Genomic DNA, 18,710 nt, shown 5'->3' with positions numbered 1-18,710 from the left:
TAGATGCAGGAAAAATTTTCCCAATGTTGGGGGAGTCCAGACCCAGGGACCACAGTCTAAGAATAAAGGGGAGGCCATTTAAACAGATGAGAAAAATGTTATCACCCAGAGAGTTGCGAATTTGTAGAATTCTCTGCCACAGAAGGCAGTGGAGGCCAATTCACTGGATGAATTTAAAAGAGAGTTAGATAGAGCTCTAGGAACTAGCGAATCAAGGGGTATGGTGAGAAGGCAGGCACGGGTTACTGATTGTGGATGATTGATCAGTCATGATCACAATGAATGGCGGTGCTGGCTCGAAGGGCCGAATGGGCTCCTCCTGCACCAACAGTGCTTTCAGAAAGTATTCAGACCCCTTCACTTTTTCCACAATTTGTTACGTTACAGCATTATTTTAAAATGGATTATATTCATTTTTTTTATCATCAATCTACACACAATACCCCAGAATGAAGAAGTGAAAAAAGGTGTTTAGAAATTTTTGCAAAGTAATTAAAAAGAAATAACTGAAATATCACATTTACATAAGTATTCAGACCCTGCTATGACACTCAAAATTGAGCCTAGGTTCATCCTGTTTCCATTAATTATCCTTGAGATGTTTCTGCAACTTGATTGGAGTCCACCAGTGGTAAATTAAATTGATTGGACATGATTTGGAAAGGTACACACCTGTCTATATAAGGTCCCACAGTTGACAGTGCATGTCAGAGCAAAAACCAAGCCATGAAGACGAAGGAATTGTCCGTAGACTTCCGAGACAAGATTGTGTCGAGACACAGATCTGGGGGAATGGTATCAAATAATTTTGGCAGCATTGCAGGTCCTGAAGAACATAGTGGCCTCCGTCATTCTTAAATGGAAGAACTTTGGAACCACCAGGACTCTTCATAGAGCTGGCCGCCGAGCCAAACTGAGCAATTGGGGGAGAAGGGCCTTGGTCAGGGAGGTGACCAAGAACCCGATGGTCACTCTGACAGAGCTCCAGAGTTCCTCTGTGGAGATGGGAGAACCATCCAGAAGGACAACTATATCTGCAGCACTCCACCAATTAGGCCTTTATGGTAGAGTGGCCAGACGGAAGCCATTCCTCAGTAAAAGGCACATGACAGCCCGCTTGGAGTTTGCCAAAAGTCACCTAAAGGACTCTCAGACCATGACAAACAAGATTCTCTGGTCTGATGAAACCAAGATTGAACTCTTTGGCCTGAATGCCAAGGTTCACATCTGGAGGAAACCACGCACCGCTCATCACCTGGCCAATACCATACCTACGGTGAAGCATGGTGGTGGCAGCATCATGCTGTGGGGATACATTTCAGTGACAGGAACTGGGAGACTAGTCAGGATCGAGGGAAAGATGAACGGAGCAAAGTACATAGAGATCCTTGATGAAAACCTGCTCCAGAGCGTTCTGGACCTCAGACTGGGGCGGAGGTTCACCTTCCAACAGGACAACGACCCTAAGCACACAGCCAAGTCAACACAGGAGTGACCATAACAAGCTGTGAATGTCCTTGAGTGGCCCAGCCAGAGCCCGGACTTGAACCCGATCGAACATCTCTGGAGGTACTTAAAATTAGCTGTGCATCGACGCTCCCCATCCAACCTGACAGAGCTTTAGAGGATCTGCAGAGAAGATTGGGAGAAATTACACAAATACAGGTTTGCCAAGCTTGTAGCATCATACCCACGAAAACGTGAGGCTGTAATCACTGCCAATGGTTCCTCAATAAAGTACTGAATAAGGGTCTGAATACTTATGAAAAGATGATATTTCAGTTATTTATTTTTAATTACTTTGCAAAAATTTCTAAATACCTGTTTTTAGAAGTTTTTCTAGTTTTAGAAACTAGAGAGAAGTTTTTTTGGCCTTCCATCACAGCAATGTGATGGATGTTTATGTAAAATATGTTGTGTCTTGGGTCTATTTGTTTGTAATGTATGGCTGCAGAAACGGCATTTCGTTTGGACCTCAAGGGGTCCAAATGACAATAAATTGAATTGAATTGAATTGAATTTTACTTCTTCATTCTGGGGTATTGTGTGTAGATTGATAAAATGTTTTAATCCATTTTAGAATAAGGCTGTAACATTACAAATTGTGGCAAAAGTGAAGGGGTCTGAATACTTCCTGAATGCACTGTATTTTCTTTGTTTCTTGGTGAGCTGGTGATTGATGTTTGTTGTTTATGGTTTGGATCTATAACTGGGCAGCAGCATAACTACAAGCTAGTTGTTGGCCCCTGCTTTGCCACCCCTTCACCCCCTCCCCCGACACCAGTCCCTCCCCCTGGAGGTATTCACCATAACATGGTGAAAATAGATTTGCTCTGTTCCCTTTAAAATGCTTATGATATAGTTGTGTAGAGGACACTTAGTTTGATGAATGCTCCTATTGCAATACAGCCTGTTGCAGAGATGACTGCCTGTGCAACAGCCTGACATTGACCAAACCCGGAGAGAGCATGGGTCCAGTTTGGATATTCTGTGATACATTAATATAGCGTATTCTGTACCCCACAGAGTGACAACGACTTGGATAAATCTGCCTCACCAAAGCGCATTGACTTCATTCCAGTCTCACCAGCTCCGTCACCAACCAGAGGCATCGGCAAGGTAGGAGCTGAAACAGAGTCTGTCCTCTCTGTTTATTGAGAAAGAGCAGTCATTTGGTCCAACTCTCTATTGAGTAAACTTGCGATGAAGAGCTTGGATTGCTGACTGTATGTCAGCAGATGTGATGATGATGATGATGGACACTGCTTCATCCGATGCACGGTTCTCGGCGCTTGAGTGGAAGGAGAGAAATGGGGGTGTGCAGAACTCACAGCATGCTAGGCAGGGAGGCGGGGTGTGGGTATGCTGGCGAGGAACGGGGTAAATGGGGGCTGGTTGGGGTTGGTGAGCACCGTCTGGGTTCCAGCTTCGCTGGTTCCAGTGATGGATGGTGCCGGGGAAGAGATGAGTGAAGGAATGAGCTGCTGATATTTTACTGTTTGAAGATCTCCCACATTAGCAACGTGAAGATTTCAATCTTGGTTCTGTGCTGTGTTCACTGGCTCCTGTTCACTTAGTCATACAGCATGGAAACAGACTCTTCGGTCTAACTTCCCACGCCGACCAAGATGCCCCATCAATGCTAGTCCCACCTGCCCGTGTTTGGCCCATATCCCTCTAAACCTTTCCTATCCATGTCCCTGTCCAGATGTCTTGAATGTTGAATCCATGGACCTGCCTCAACTACCTCCTCTGACAGCTCATTCCATACACCCCAACACCCTCTCTGCAAAAACATTACAGGGAACAGAAAACATCCAAATTGGTCTTTCCTTTGGAAAAACTGCCAACAATTTTGACACAAGATTTTCATTGGGAACTGCTTAAATTTTTGAGCTTGAGATTCTGGTTTTAGACCTTGCCTCCTGTAACGATGAAGGTACTACCCAGAACACCAGCTGCAACTTGTTGCCACCATGATTGTAATTTCTGTACCCGAAAGTGATCCAGACAGCTGCAACTCCCCCTTCAGTTATTCCATTTTACTTGTTCTGTGTAGAGCAGAGTTTGCCATCAGTTTGATAAACAGAGGTTCACCAAATTGCACGCTGTCCTTGTCTGCTAAAGATTCTGGCAAGAATATTTACTTTAACCTTTCGCACAGTCTTCCTTTGGGTAGCACGGTGGTGCAGCGGTAGAGTTGCTGTCTTACAGCGGCAGAGACCCATATTTGATCCTGACTACGGGTGCTGTCTGTACTGAGTTTGTACATTTGTCTTGTGACCTGCGTGGGTTTTCTCCGGAAGCTCCGGTTTCCTCCAACACTCCAAAGAGGTGCAGGTTTGTAGGCTAATTGGCGTGGTATAAAGGTAAATTGTCCCTAGTGTGTTTGGAACTAGTGTTAATGTGCAGGGATAGCTGGTCGGCGCAGACACGGTGGCCGAAGGGCCTGTTTCCGCTCTGTATCTCTAAACTAAACTAAACCTAACAAGTAGTTTGGTGCAACATTGTAAATCAAGTTCAAGTTCAAGTTCAAGTTAGTTTATTGTCATGTGTCCCTGTATAGGACAATGAAATTCTTGCTTTGCTTAAGCACACAGAAAATAGTAGGCATTTACTACAAAACAGATAAATGTGTCCATATACCATGATATAAATATATACACACATGAATAAATAAACTGATAGTGCAAATAACAGAAAGTGGTTGGTAATAATCAGAGTTTTGTCCGAGCCAGGTTTAATAGCCTGATGGCTGAGGGGAAGTAACTATTCCTGAACCTGGTTGTTGCAGTCTTCAGGCTCCTGTACCTTCTACCTGAAGGTAGCAGGGAGATGAGTGTGTGGCCCGGATGGTGTGGGTCTTTCATGATACTGCCAGCCTTTTTGAGGCAGCGACTGCGATAGATCCCCTCGATGGAAGGAAGGTCAGAGCCGATGATGGACTGGGCAGTGTTTACTACTTTTTGTAGTCTTTTCCTTTCCAGGGCGCTCAAATTGCCGAACCAAGCCACGATGCAACCGGTCAGCATGCTCTCGACTGTGCACCTGTAGAAATTAGAGAGAGTCTTCCTTGACAATCCGACTCTCCGTAATCTTCTCAGGAAGTAGAGGCGCTGATGTGCTTTTTTGATGATTGCATTAGTGTTCTCGGACCAGGAAAGATCTTCAGAGATGTGCACGCCCAGGAATTTGAAGCTCTTGACCCTTTCAACCATCGACCCGTTGATATAAATGGGGCTGTGGGTCCCCCTCCTACTCCTTCCAAAGTCCACAATCAGTTCCTTGGTTTTGCTGGTGTTGAGGGCCAGGTTATTGCGCTGGCACCATATGGACAGTTGCTCGATCTCTCTTCTGTACTCTGACTCATCCCCATCAGTGATACGCCCCACAATAGTGGTGTCGTCAGCGAACTTGATGATGGAGTTCGCACTGTGGTTCGCTACGCAGTCATGGGTATAGAGTGAGTACAGCAGGGGGCTGAGCACGCAGCCTTGAGGTGCTCCCGTGCTGATTGTTATTGAGGCTGACACATTTCCACCAATACGAACAGACTGTGGTCTGTGGACGAGGAAGTCGAGGATCCAGTTGCAGAGGGATGCGCAGAGACCCAGTTCTGCGAGTTTGGTAACCAGTTTGGAGGGGATGATTGTGTTAAATGCCGAGCTGTAATCAATGAATAACAGCCTGACATATGAGTTTTTGTTGTCCAAGTGGTCCAGTGCGGAGTGGAGGGCCAGCGAGATCGCATCCACCGTTGATCTGTTGTGGCGGTACGCGAACTGCAGTGGGTCCAGGTTTTTGTCGATGTAGGAGTTGATTTGCTCCATGATCAACCTCTCAAAGCACTTCATCACCACCGCCGTTAGTGCCACTGGTCGATAGTCATTGAGGCATGTCACCTTACTCTTCTTGGGCACCGGTATAATTGATGCCCTTTTAAAGCAGGTGGGGACCTCAGACCTCAGAAGTGAGAGATTGAAAATGTCCGTAAAAACCCCCGCCAGTTGGTCCGCACAGGTTTTTAGAACACGGCCGGGTATACCATCAGGACCAGGTGCTTTTCGGGGGTTCACCCCTCTGAAGGATTTCCTGACATCGGCCTCTGTGACTGAGACTGAAATGCCATCGCAGCGAATGGGGGATCGGGAAGGCACATCAGTATTCTCCCTGTCAAAGCGTGCGTAAAATGCATTGAGCTCGTCAGGGAGTGATGTTACACCGGCATTCGAGCTGCCTCCTGGTTTTGCCTTGTAGGAGGTGATTGCATTCAGACCCTGCCACAGCTGCCGAACATCTGTCTCGTCCTCCAGTTTGGAGCAGAAGTCCCTTTTGGCCTTTCTGATGGCCTTACCAAGGTCGTATCTGGTCTTCATGTAGGCCACTGTATCATCGGAGGTGAATGCCCTGTGTCTGGACTTCAGGAGAGTGCGGATCTCAAAGTTCATCCAAGGTTTCTGATTGGGAAACACTCGGAAGGTTTTTGTAGGGATGCAGTCCTCCACACATTTCTTTATGAAGTCTGTAACGACTGTGGCGTATTCGTTCAAGTCCGTTGCCGAGTCCTTGAACATTGCCCAGTCTACAGACTCCAAACAGTCCTGGAGTTGTTCTTCTGCCCCCCCCGACCAGCTCTGTGCTGTCCTCACTTCTGGGGGTGCGCTCTTTAATTGCTGCTTGTAGGCAGGAAGAAGCAGCACCGCGGTATGGTCGGATTTACCGAAGTGAGGGCGAGGGATAGAACGATAGGCATTCTTGATGGTGGTGTAGCAGTGGTCGAGGGTGTTTGGTCCTCTGGTGCAGCAGGAGACATGTTGGTGGAAGTTGGGGAGTGATTTCTTGAGGTTCGCCTTATTGAAGTCCCCAGCAATGGTGGTAAATGCCTCGGGGTAAGACGTCTGGTGTTTGTTGACCACGGCCTGCAGCTCCTCCAGTGCCAGACGGACGTCTGCCTGGGGTGGGATGTAGACCGCGGTCAGGATAACGGAGGTGAATTCTCTCGGGAGGTAGAAGGGACGGCACTTCACCGCCAGATGTTCGAGGTGTGGAGAGCATGAGTTGGACAGGACTGCCACGTCGGAACACCACGCAGAGTTGACCATGAGGCAGACGCCCCCTCCTCTCCCTTTCCCAGATGCCAGGGTACGGTCCATGCGGTGGATGGAGAACCCTTCAGGCTGGACCGCTGAGTCTGGGGAGCTGGGGGTGAGCCATGTCTCTGTGAAACAGAACACAGAGCATTCCCTCAGCTCCCTTTGATAAAGCAGTCTTGCCCTTAAGTCCTCCACTTTGTTTTCAAGGGACTGTACATTAGCCAGTAGGATAGTAGGGAGAGGGGGCCGGAGGCCCCTGCGCTTCATTCTGACCTGAAGTCCTGCCCGACGGCCACGTTTCCGGACACAATGGAGGCTTCCCCTTTGTTTCCAGGTACTGTGTTTGCTGTACCTGCTGTTTCTGCGGACCTGCGCTGGAACGGGGATTCCCTCACAGACGGCAGCTCCAGCTCCGTAACGAACAGGGGTTCCCTCAAAGTCGGCAACTGCAGCTCCGTTGTTGCTGGGAGATCCAGCCCGTCGGCTCTGGGGGTCATCCCGGGGTTTCAAGGTACAGTACCTGTGATCCGCAGTCGGGTCGGGAGTTCCACAGCCAGTGTGGGAAAGTTTAAAGTCCTGGATTCCCGCAGCTGCGGGAGCTCGCGAAATTGCGAGAGCCTTGAGGATCTCAATCAGCTTGTCCGAAACGGCACCGATATCTGCCGTTTTTCTGATCCAGGTAAGTTGTTGGAAGTTGTAGTTGAGCCTTTTATTTTCCGGAGCTCCGCAAAAGTCGCCGCAGGCAGGCGCCATCTTGACCAGTCCAAGAAAAAAAAATGGAGCTGTTATAAGATTTGCTCATACTCACTGGTCTTCAAGTAGCTCAGGATATTCTGAAATACTCTAAAGATAAATCTAGATTATTTTTTACTATTTTCGGATTTTTATTTGACAAATTTTCCTTCATCTCTCACTATCTTTCTCTCTTCCTCTGTTTAATCACGTGAGTGAAGAAGATGGAGGTATAACAAAAGTAGCAGGACTAAAATGGTCAGTGAAAGTTGGCTGAAATCTCTTTAAAAATGGTTGGAGAAAGTCCACTTCAGTCCAACTCAACCTATGGCAAGAGGGACATTCTTTGTTAACAATGTAGTGTTAAGCCCAAGTTCACTTCATAATAATTGATTTGTATAATTGTACTTGAGAATTGTGTGTGCCTGTGCCTGCACGCATTATGGCGGTGTTGGAAGTGCTTGTGAAATGTTTTGGATTAATTGTCACTTTTCCTCCTTCATGTCCTACAGCAATGCTTCTCACCTTCCCTGCAGATTTTTGTCAGTAGTAATGGGCTCCCTCCAAGTCCCAACCCCAGCCCAACACGCAGGTTTGCCACGTAAGTGTTACTCTAGAAGAAAGTTTACAGTAATTCTTTGAACAAATGCAAGATTGGCTGAGAGTGGCATGTATGTTTTATTTTTCACTGTGGGGTCGTGGGCAGGGGAAGAATTTATTCTGTTACTGTCATATGAAATGTGCTTTTCCGAAAAACAATGCCAGTGTTAAAGGCAGCACTCTGGAAAAAGGGAGTGATTAATACTGTTATAGTCAGACTTCCTCTGCTTCATTGATGTTCTACGTTGAATGGGACATCGGGTAAAGGTAGAGTTAACACAGAGACAATCTGCAGCAAAACGTTTTGTTCAACTGGTATTGAATGTTAGACCCGCATTGCTATACTGGGGTCATATCTAGCCTCTATGCTATTGCAAGGGGTAAGGACACTGAGCAAATATAAAACAGAGGTAAAGGAAAGGATGGTGCCTATCTGTCAACTACAGAAGGCTTGATGCATGATCTGAGAGAAGGCTGTAAGATGGTGAAAATGGTGGAGTGAGAGAAGGGGGGAGTCAGATATAGACCATGTGAAAATGAGAGATGGATGGAAATCAGCAATGTGTAGGAAGAGGACCAGAGGAGCATAGAAACAATCAGTGCTCCATCTGTAGACTTGGATTATTGAGTGCAGTTCTGGTCGCCCCATTACAGGGAGGATGTCGAAGCTTTGGAGAAATGCAGAAGAGGTTTACCTGGGTAGCTCTGCTGGTGATGGATGGAATTCAGTCCCTTGCGAGGGAAGACATAGGGACTGATGAGTTAGAGTCACTGTGGATTGAGTTGCGGAATTGCAGAGGCAAGAAGACACTAATTGGTGTTATCTACAGACCCCCAAATAGTAGCCCGGATGTAGGGTGTAAGTTGCAGCAGGAGTTAAAACTGGCATGTAACAAAGGTAATGCCACTGAGATGATGGGGGATTTCAATATGCAGTTAGACTGGGAAAATCAGGTTGGTTCAGGACCCCAAGAAAGAGAGTTTGTAGAATGCCTCCGAGATGGATTCTTAGAGCAGCTTGTAATGAAGCCGACCAGAGAAAAAGCAATTTTGGATTTAGTGTTGTCCAATGAACCAGATTTGATAAGAGAACTCGAGGTAAAGGAACCGCTTGGAGGTAGTGATCATAATATGATTAGTTTTCATCTGCAATTTGAGAAGGAGAAGGATAAATCGGAAGTGTCAGTGATGCAATTGAACAAAGGGGACTATGAAGGCATGAGAGGGGAGCTGCCCAAGGTAGACTGGAAAGGGTTCATAGCAGGAATGACGGTGGAACACCATGGCAGAATTTTCTGGGCATAATCCGGAAGACGCAGGATCATTTCATTCCAAAAAGGAAGAAAGATTCTAAGGGGAGTAGGAGGCAACCGTGGCTGACAAGAGAAGTTAGGGATAGAATAAAATTAAAGGAAAAGATGTATAACATAGCAAAGAGTAGTCGGAAGCCAGAGGATTGGGAAACTTTCATAGGACAACAGAAACGGCAAACTTATACACGTGGGAACTCGTTTAAACACGTGAACATAAACTTGAAATCTCGTAAGAAAACTCTGAGTTTGATTTCTTCTTTCACTCGGGATCACTCGTGGGTGGACTCGCACCGTGAGATGGGGCTATAAGGAATACACAAACAATTTCCCAGAAGTACTGGAGGACAGAGGATCAAAGGGGGTAGAGGAACTGAAAGAAATTATTAGGCGAGAAATAGTATTGGGTAGGCTAATGGGACTGAAGGATGATCAATCTCCTGGGCCTGATGGTCTGCATCCCAGGGTCCTCAGGGAGGTAGCTCTAGAAATAGTGGAAGCACTGGTGATCATTTTCCAATGTTCAATAGATTCAGGATCAGTTCCTGTGGATTGGAGGATAGTTAATGTTATCCCACTTTTCAAGAAAGGAGCGAGAGAGAAAACGGGGAATTGCACACCAGTTAGCATGACTTCGATGGTGGGAAAGATGCTGGAGTCAATCATTAAAGTGGTAATAATGGGGCATTTGGATAGCAGTAAAAGGATTAGTCCAAGTCATCATGGATTTATGAAAGGAAAATCATGCTTGACTAATCTGAAATTTTTTTGGGGATGTGACAAGCAAAATGGATGAAGGGGAGCCAGTGGATGTAGTGTATCTAGACTGTCAGAAAGCCTTTGATAAGGTGCCGCATGGGAGACTGGTAACTAAAATTAGAGCACATGGTATTGGGGGTAGGGTGTTGACGTGGATAGAAAATTGGTTGGCAGACAGGAAGCAAAGAGTATGAGTGAACGGGTCCTTTTCAGAATGGCAGGCACTGGCGAGTGGAGTGCCGCAAGGCTCGGTGTAGGGACCACAACTGTTTACCATATATATTAATGATTTGAAGAGGGAATTAGGAGCAACACTAGCAAGTTTGCAGATGACACAAAGCTGGGTGGCAGTGTGAACTGTGAAGAGGATGTTAGGAGGTTGCAGGGTGACCTGGACAGGTTGAGTGTGTGGGCAGATGCGTGGCAGATGCAGTATAATATAGATAAATGTGAGGTTATCCACGTTGGTGGCAAAAAACAAGGGGGCAGATTATTATCTTAATGGGGTTAGGTAAGGGGGAGGTACAGCGAGACCTGCGTGTCCTTGTACACCGGTCACTGAAAGTTGGCGTGCAGGTACAGCAGGCAGTGAAGAAAGCTAATGGAATGTTGGCCTTCATAACAAGAGGATTTCAGTATAGGAGTAGAGAGGTTCTTCTGCAGTTGTATAGGGCTCTGGTAAGACCACATCTGGAGTATTGTGTACAGTTTTGGTCTCCTAATTTGAGGAAAGACATTCTTGTGATTGAGGTAGTGCAGCATAGGTTCACGAGATTGATCCCTGGGATGGCGGGACTGTCATATGAGGAAAGATTGAAAGGACTAGGCTTGTATTCACTGGAGTTTAGAAGGATGAGGGGGAATCTTATAAAAATATATAAAATTATAAAAGGACTGGACAAGCTAGATGCAGGAAAAATGTCCCCAATGTTGAGTGAGTCCAGAACCAGGGGCCACAGTCTTAGAATAAAAGGGAGGCTATTTAAGACTGAGGTGAGAAAAAACTTTTTCACCCAGAGAGTTGTGAATTTGTGGAATTCCCTGCCACAGAGGGCAGTGGAGGCCAAATCACTGGATGGATTTAAGAGAGAGTTAGATCTCTAGGGGCTGGTGGAATCGAGGGATATGGGGAGAAGGCAGGCACGGGTTATTGATTGGGGGCGGTCAGCCATGATCACAATGAATGGCGGTGCTGGCTCGAAGGGCCGAATGGACACCTGCACCTATTTTATATGTTTCTAATGTTTGGGACACATGGCATCACAAGTGTTTGTAATTGCTCGGGTGTGTTTAATTGCCTCCTTAATTCAGGTACAAGAGAGCTCTCAGCACCTAGCCTTTCCTCCAGTCTTTCTATCACCTTTGGAAACTTTTATTGCTGTTTATCAACATGGGGGACAAAGTTGTACCAATGAAAGTCAAAGAAGCCATTATTGAGAAACAAGAACAAAACTGTTAGAGACATTAGGCTTACCAAAATCAACTGTTTGGAACATCATTAAGAAGAAAGGAAGCACTGGTGAGCTTACTAATTGCAAAGGGACTGACAGGCCAAGGAAGACCTCCACAGCTGATGACAGAAGAATTCTCTCTATAATAAAGAAAAATCCCCAAACATCTGTCCGACAGATCAGAAATGCTCTTCAGGAGTCGGGTGTGGATTTGTCAATGACCACTTTCCGCAGAAGACTTCATGAACAGAAATACAGAGGCTACACTGCAAGATGCAAACCACTGGTTAGCCGCAAAAATAGGATGGCCGGGTTACAGTTTGCCAAAAAGTATTTAAAAGAGAAACCAGAAAAATTCTGCTAAAAGTTTTTGTGGACAGATGAGTCGAAGATTTAACATATCAGAGTGATGGCAAGAGCAAAGTATGGAGGAGAGAAGGAACTGCCCAAGATCCAAAGCAGACCACCTCATCTGTGAAACACAGTGGTGGGGGGGGGGGGGGGGGGGGGGGTGTTATGGCCTGAGCATGTATGGCTGTTGAACGTACTGGCTCACTTATCTTCATTGATGATACAACTGCTGATGGTAGTAGCATAATGAATTCTCAAGTGTTAGACACATCCAATTTGCTCAAGTTCAAACAAATGCCTCAAAACTCATTGGCTGGCGGTTCATTCTACAGCAAGACCATGATCCCAAACATACTGCTAAAGCAACAAAGAAGTTTTTCAAAGCTAAAAAATGGTCAATTCTTGAGTGGCCAATCACCCGATCGGAACCCAATTGAGCATGCCTTTTATATGCTGAAGAGAAAACTGAAGGGGACTAGCCCCCAAAACAAGCATACGGTAAAGATGGCTGCAATACAGGCCTGGCAGAGCATCACCGGAGAAGACACCCAGCAACTGGTGATGTCCATGAATCGCAGACTTCAAGCTGTCATTGCGTGCAAAGAATATGCAACAAAATACTAAACATGACTACTTTCATTTACGACATTGCTGTGTCCTAAACACTATGGTGTCCTGAAATTAGGGGGGGGGGGGGGGGGTGGGGGGTGACTATGTATAAACACTGCTGTAATTTCTACATGGTGAAACCAAAATGTATAAAAAATGGCTTTTAAATTAAATTAAAATCTGACAATGTGCATGTTAATCACATATGATTTTTGTTTTTAATTACAAATCTCAAATTGTGGAGTACAGAGGCAAGTAAATAAATGATGGGCCTTTGTCCCAAACATTATGGAGGGCATTGTAGCTGTGGCCAGTGTCTCTGCAGTTTACACCTTGTCAAAGATCATGTTTGCCTCATCCAGAACAAGAGTATTTGGAGAGCTTTGTGAGCCCGTCCACCGTCAACAGGGCTTTCCATTACTGAGCATGAAGGCATTGTGGCTAACACCCTTGTCGGGTATGAGGCTTGAAGCTCAGGCTCCACGGCCATGAATCTCCAATGTTCTACCTCTATTCTCACAGTGAGCCTCCTCAGTGTGAGTGTGTTGGTGCAGTTCCTGGCCAGAGACATCAGCACTGGTGCAGGGTAGTCTCTGGGCAGAGATGGTGACACTGGTACGGTGTAGTCTCTGGGCTGTTATGGTGACCCTGGTGCGGTGTGGTATCCGGGCTTTGATGGTGACACTGGTGCAATGTTGTCTCTGGACAGAGATGGTGACACTAGTACGTCAACAGTACTGATGTCAAGGTCTTCATTAAAGCACTGTTGCTGTAAGAACCTTTCAGCCATCTGCAGAAATGCTATAATTCCAAGTAAAATGTAGTTTTTTTATTTTGTGTGTTGAGAAATAATTCTTTCAGCATAAATTAATTTGTCATTATAGTTTATCGCAAGGTTGGCCACAATGATTTCTTTCCCTAGTACAAATACTCTGCTGCTCGGTGGGAAGCCGTCACACAGAGGAGACATCTTCTATCGAGACAATTCATTGCCCCAGAGTCCATCAAGGCCTCTACATCCCGGGTTCATGGGGAGGGCTTGCTTTTGGTCATGTGCTAATTCTGGACCTGTAAAGTTACTGAGACAAGCGTTGGTTCTAACTTGTTCATCTCCATTGTGCATTCAGTAGGAGAAGTCAGAGCCCTATCAACTGCATCAGGCCCAGTGTGCTGGGGCCATTGAAACGAAAAGGTAAATGATCCAAATGTTGGTTTTCCTATTTAACATATGATTTAGTTCTGTTTGTTTACATTCTGAGGCAATGTAAATTATGTTCTGAAGAGCACAGACTCGAATCCGACACTCTTAACGAGGCCCCTCAGCTGGTTGGGTGCTTGGAGATGGTTCTATGGCACTGTTTGAAGAAGTTTACATCAACATTTCAGTCCCGATCAACAGCATTCATTCACTCTCAGAATGGGGGGGGGGGGATCAGCAGCATTTATTGACCTTGAGAGGAGGCGGAGACCTGTTGGTGAGGTCATCAACAGGTGAGGTGCTGAAGGGAAGGAGCTTTCAGATGTAGGCCAATGAAAGAACAGGCTTATAGTTCCCAGTCAGGACACTGTGTGACGGGGCTTCTGGACTGGTGGCGGTCCCATGCACTCATTCACCTCATTAGTCATCGGAGCAGATTTAGGCCATTTGGTCCATCGATTCTACTCCGCCGTTCAGTCAAGGCTGATCTATCCCTCTCAACTCCATTCTCCTGCCATCTCCCCATAGTCTTTGACACCCTCGCCCTGTCCTTGTGATGGATTTGGAGACATAAGGAACTGTAGATGCTGGAATCTAGAGTAAAACACACAGTGCTGGAAGAACTCAGCTGGTCAGGTAGCATCTGTGGAGGGAATGGCCAGCCAACATTTTAGATGGGACCTCTATTCAGACTGGTAGAGAATGCAGGTTTGGGACTTTATTCAGACTGGTAGAGGATGCAGGAGGTGCTGGTGGAGTAGCCTGGCTGAGTAATTGTACACAGCACCCAGTGCAGCAAATGTGCTGATGCTACAGGGAGTGGATGGATGTCCATCGTACACTGTTAGGCTGCACACAAGGCCAGGGAGAAGGAATAGTTGCAGTGATTTGGTTGCAGCAGCTGCTTCTGCCACACAAGATCACTGTAGTGCCATTTTCTTGCCATGAACCCCTTGATATATTGATATTCAGACTGAAGTAGTGTCCCGACCCAAACATCCTCTATCCATTCCCTCCACAGATGCTGTCCGACCTGCTGAGTTCCTCCAGCACTTTGTTCTTTGCTGAAGATTGCACATCTACAATGTCTTATCTGTCTGCTGTATTGTTCTGTTCCAAGTTCTCATCAGACAGTTTTTATTCTGCTTTCTTGCTTCAATAATGGAGTCACATTTGCTTCCATTCAATTTGTAGGAATCTTTCCAGAATCTGTTTTTTTTTTAAATTGGAAGATGATAACTAGAGTATTCACTGTCCCCATAATCATCTCTTTCACATTGTTGTACAGCACCGGGCTCTGGGGTTAATCAGATTTCAGGCACTTAAACGTCTCCAGTAGTTTTCCCCTGTATTAATTTATTTTCATTCCTTATTTGGCTGAAGTTTCTCTGGGAGGTTTTCAATGTTACTCATGATTACGCTCACAAGATATTTGATTGCTCTGCCATCCCTTTTCCCTATCGTCATGTCTGTTCGTAAATGACGTTTGCTCGCACTGTCTGTTAATTTCACATACAACTCCTGCAGTCCCATTGTGATTCATTCTAATTGTCTGATATCTTTAGTTACATATTTCTTAGTCATCCTTTGCTGAATGCTAAACCTGGATGGGTTGGGCTGGTTTTCGGAGTGGAAGTGGCTGTGGGAGGGGTCTGATGGATATGCAGTATTTAGTGGGGGCAGGGACAGGAACAATGGGGGTAACAGTTTGCTTTGTTGCCAATGATGACTGTCACCAGAGGGCACAGGTTTAGGGAAGGGGTAAGAAATGCATAACCAGAAATCTTTAACCTGTACATTCAGAATTTCACCTCTTCATTAGCATGAATTTGACTTTTTAGTTTAGAGATATACCATGTAAACAGGCCCATTACCCCACCGGGTTCACACAAACTGTTCTCACTAGTTCTTCTCATCCACTCTCCACACACCAGGGGCAATTTTATAGAGGCCAACTAACCAACAAAAACCTGCACATATTTGGGATGTGGGAGGAAACCTAAGCACTCACATGGTCACAGGGCGAACTTGTAAACTCCACACAGTCAACAACGAAGGTTTGGACCAAACCCGGGTCTCTGGCATTGTGAGGTAGCGGCACTACCAGCTGCACCACTCAGCCACCCTTCATTAATATGACTTAAGTTTTAAAGTTCCCAATAAATACTACATTAGCCTTGTTACATGAATCTCTAATTTATTTGCAATCCCCTGCATCACAACTACAGGTGTGATCTCATTCACTCCTTGATCCTGAATGGTGATGATGGGGGATTCAGCAATGGATTTAGTGACTAGATGTTCTCGTTGGCAATTGTCCCTAGTTCTTGTCTGCCAAGAATATGGTTCAGTGTTGCTGCATGTTGGGGACAGATCTTCCACCTCCCTGACTTGCTGCAGTGAATATTTTATTCATGATCTCACAAACAGCAGTGAGAAGAATTAAACATAGCCTGGGTTATGTGGAGTGAATCAACTCTTTGTATTCAGAACTCCTTCCATTGAGTTGTAGGTGGCTGCATGATGCCATGTCGCCCACAGACCATCAACGCACCTTCCTTCATTGTGCTCCTGCAGTGTTCCACCTAAGTGCTCATTAGAGGCATGAGCAACTTCGCAAAGCCCATCCATGGAGTTCTTCAGTGCCCGTAAACAGCACTGTGATAAAGAACAGTGATATGGGTGAAGGTGTGTGTGTTTGCTCCAGTGCATCAAGGATAAACTCACTGCCACAGCTTCCTTGGCTGCATCAGAGAGAAATGGTGCAGACTCGGTGCAACGGCACTCTGAAAGCTCAAGCGTCACTCCCTGGGTCTGTTCTGGAGTCCGGCCTGCACCTTCCTACTCAAGGACATGAACCTTTGGATTCAGGGTGTGGGTCCCTGGTTCAAAGCCCCGAGTGTTTGCAGAGGGGCGTGTTATCTGCAGTTCTGATGATCCATCTCTGTTTTGTCTCAGGTGAGATGGATGTAGAAAGCCAACCAAAGCGACTTTTCCAAGGAACTGCAACCATGCTGCCATCGGATGCCTCCCATTCGCCAGAACATGACTCCTGGTGAGAAGGCATTCCTTCCTGGGATGGACTATTATTTATTTCCTAACATATTTGGGGGATTTCTCTCTGCTGCTGCCAGGCAGCAGTGTTGTGCTCGATTACCTATGTAGTTTGGGGAGTATCTGTAGTCGCCCACTTACCAACTGTTGCATTCCAGCAAAAGCAACACGCTGCTGCCTGCCCTACCTGCCTCTAATGAGACCATGGCTGATCAGACTGTAACCTCCACCTCCTTGTGTTACCTTGACGTCTGTTGCTTCATCTACCTTCAATACGTAATCCTTAATTAAATAATGATCTCCAATTCTAGATTCTGTCACAAGCCGAAACATGCTCACACATCCACCCTTTCCAGACCTCTCTCTCTGCTCTGAACTCCATTCAGTAGAGGCCAAACCTGCCCAGACTTTCTTCACAAGGCAGCCCACTCACTCACCCCTGCCCTGCAGATGTGGTGTCTCTGCGGCCCTGCAGATGTGACCACATCCCTGTCTTGCAGATGTGAAGAGTATACCTGTGTATATCCATCGTAGTAAATCTCAGTTATCCCAAATTATGGACAGAAATAACCCAATGTTCCTGCTGCTGAAAGCTTGTTGGCATTTGGATAATGTTTGTAATTGATGATACTTAATTTGCAGCCCGATACCGAGCAGTGACGTGTTCCTGCGCGTCTCTGCAGACTGCTTGGCCGGCGGCGTCAGCAACGGTGACTCGGGGCCCGAGTCCCTGGCCAGATCCAGTGCAGTCCGAGCACCTGCCTCCTGCTTGTCCTTCACTACAGATCCCGAATGTTCACCAAAGTGACCCCGACCTCCCGATGGAACGTTGGAATGAGAGAGTTTGGAAGCAGAGTACATCCATAGTAATATGATGTCAAATGTGCAGTGCCATTAATATGTCATTGTATATCAGGATCTCCGTGTAAAGAACTGATTGTAGAAATTCTGAGAAACATTTTCTCCTTTTTTTAAATATTTTCCCCCTGAGATTGCGCATTTACTTTTTACTTCAGGACGTGGGGTCAGAGACGGTGAATGGTGTCCCAGCAGCGAGCCAGAGGGGAAAGCTCTAACGGCAGGCCGACTGAGGGAAACTGAGGCTGCACCTCTTTCACTTGCAACCTCCCGTTTTTATGGATAGTACTAACTGGAAAGGCTTTTGACTTGAATTTATTTTTAAGCCATTGTCAACCAGGATTCTGTGCTTTTCTCAAATGAGCACAGTTGTTGAGAGCAGGGCTGGCAGCCGTATTTCATGGTGGGAGAGATGGCCGTGAGCATCGAAGGTCTCTGACTTCCAAGAGTTCTTTTGTACAGACCTGGTTACTTTAGTGTGTTTCTTTTTTGAATGTTGCAAAAGCACCTTTTGCAGCCTGGCCTTGCCTGTGGGTCGGGCTGCCGCCGAGTGTTCCTACCTACCCTGTAACAATGTGCATAGTGTAACATACCGCAGCGGTTACAGGATCAGCCTAATTTAATATTGTGCTTCACAGCTCTCCAAGACAGCAGCAACCTACATTGCTTGGTATGTGTATAATTCACAGATCCTTCAAACAGATTACATGCTTTTGGCAAAATAAATTATTAGTTTATTGAGCTACAATGTGATTTTTAAAACTCTGATTTTTCTCCAATTGTGTTTATGTGCATTTAATTCTGCCCCACTGCAGCTTTTGTTGACCTTGGCTCCACGTACAGGAGACCAGTTAGTACAATTAGTTTTGCGTGTCTATGGACATGGAGGAAATGCAGAAAGGTGGATATCCGGATATCCTGAACGTGTGGTTGTGTGATGGTGCAGTGATGGGGAATATTGTGTGGATTGGTCAGTCCCAAAGCCTGGATCGGTGCAGATTTCCACAGAGCAAACTATATTTACATCCTGACTATGGTGCTGTCTGTACGGAGTTTGTACGTTCTTCCTATGACCGCGTGGGTTTTCTCAGAAATCTTCGGTTTCCACCCACACTCCAAAGTTGTGCAGGCTTGTAGTTAATTGGCTTGGTATAAGTGTAAATTGTCCCTAGTGTGTGTTAGTGTGCGGGAAATC

At 46.0% G+C, this 18,710-nt stretch overlaps 1 protein-coding gene across 1 annotated transcript in view; it reads left to right on the top strand.

Moving 5' to 3' along the window:
• LOC116978909 (protein FAM122A-like) overlaps positions 1-18,263 on the top strand; it is a 54,121-nt gene extending 35,858 nt beyond the window's left edge. Inside the window, exons 6-10 of the mRNA XM_033030192.1 lie at positions 2,527-2,619; positions 7,838-7,926; positions 13,533-13,597; positions 16,562-16,658; positions 17,300-18,263. Of these exons, the coding sequence (XP_032886083.1) occupies positions 2,527-2,619; positions 7,838-7,926; positions 13,533-13,597; positions 16,562-16,658; positions 17,300-17,465 (510 nt within the window). The 3' untranslated portion in view covers positions 17,466-18,263. The remainder of the gene's footprint in view (positions 1-2,526; positions 2,620-7,837; positions 7,927-13,532; positions 13,598-16,561; positions 16,659-17,299) is intronic.
• Positions 18,264-18,710: the final 447 nt, after the last annotated feature.

The sequence above is a fragment of the Amblyraja radiata genome, chromosome 12 (assembly GCF_010909765.2).
Source record: "Amblyraja radiata isolate CabotCenter1 chromosome 12, sAmbRad1.1.pri, whole genome shotgun sequence".
In the NCBI taxonomy this organism is placed as follows: Eukaryota; Metazoa; Chordata; class Chondrichthyes; order Rajiformes; family Rajidae; genus Amblyraja; species Amblyraja radiata.
The sequence above is the reverse complement of the archived record's forward strand: the minus strand, read 5'-3'. Positions and strand labels throughout refer to the sequence as shown.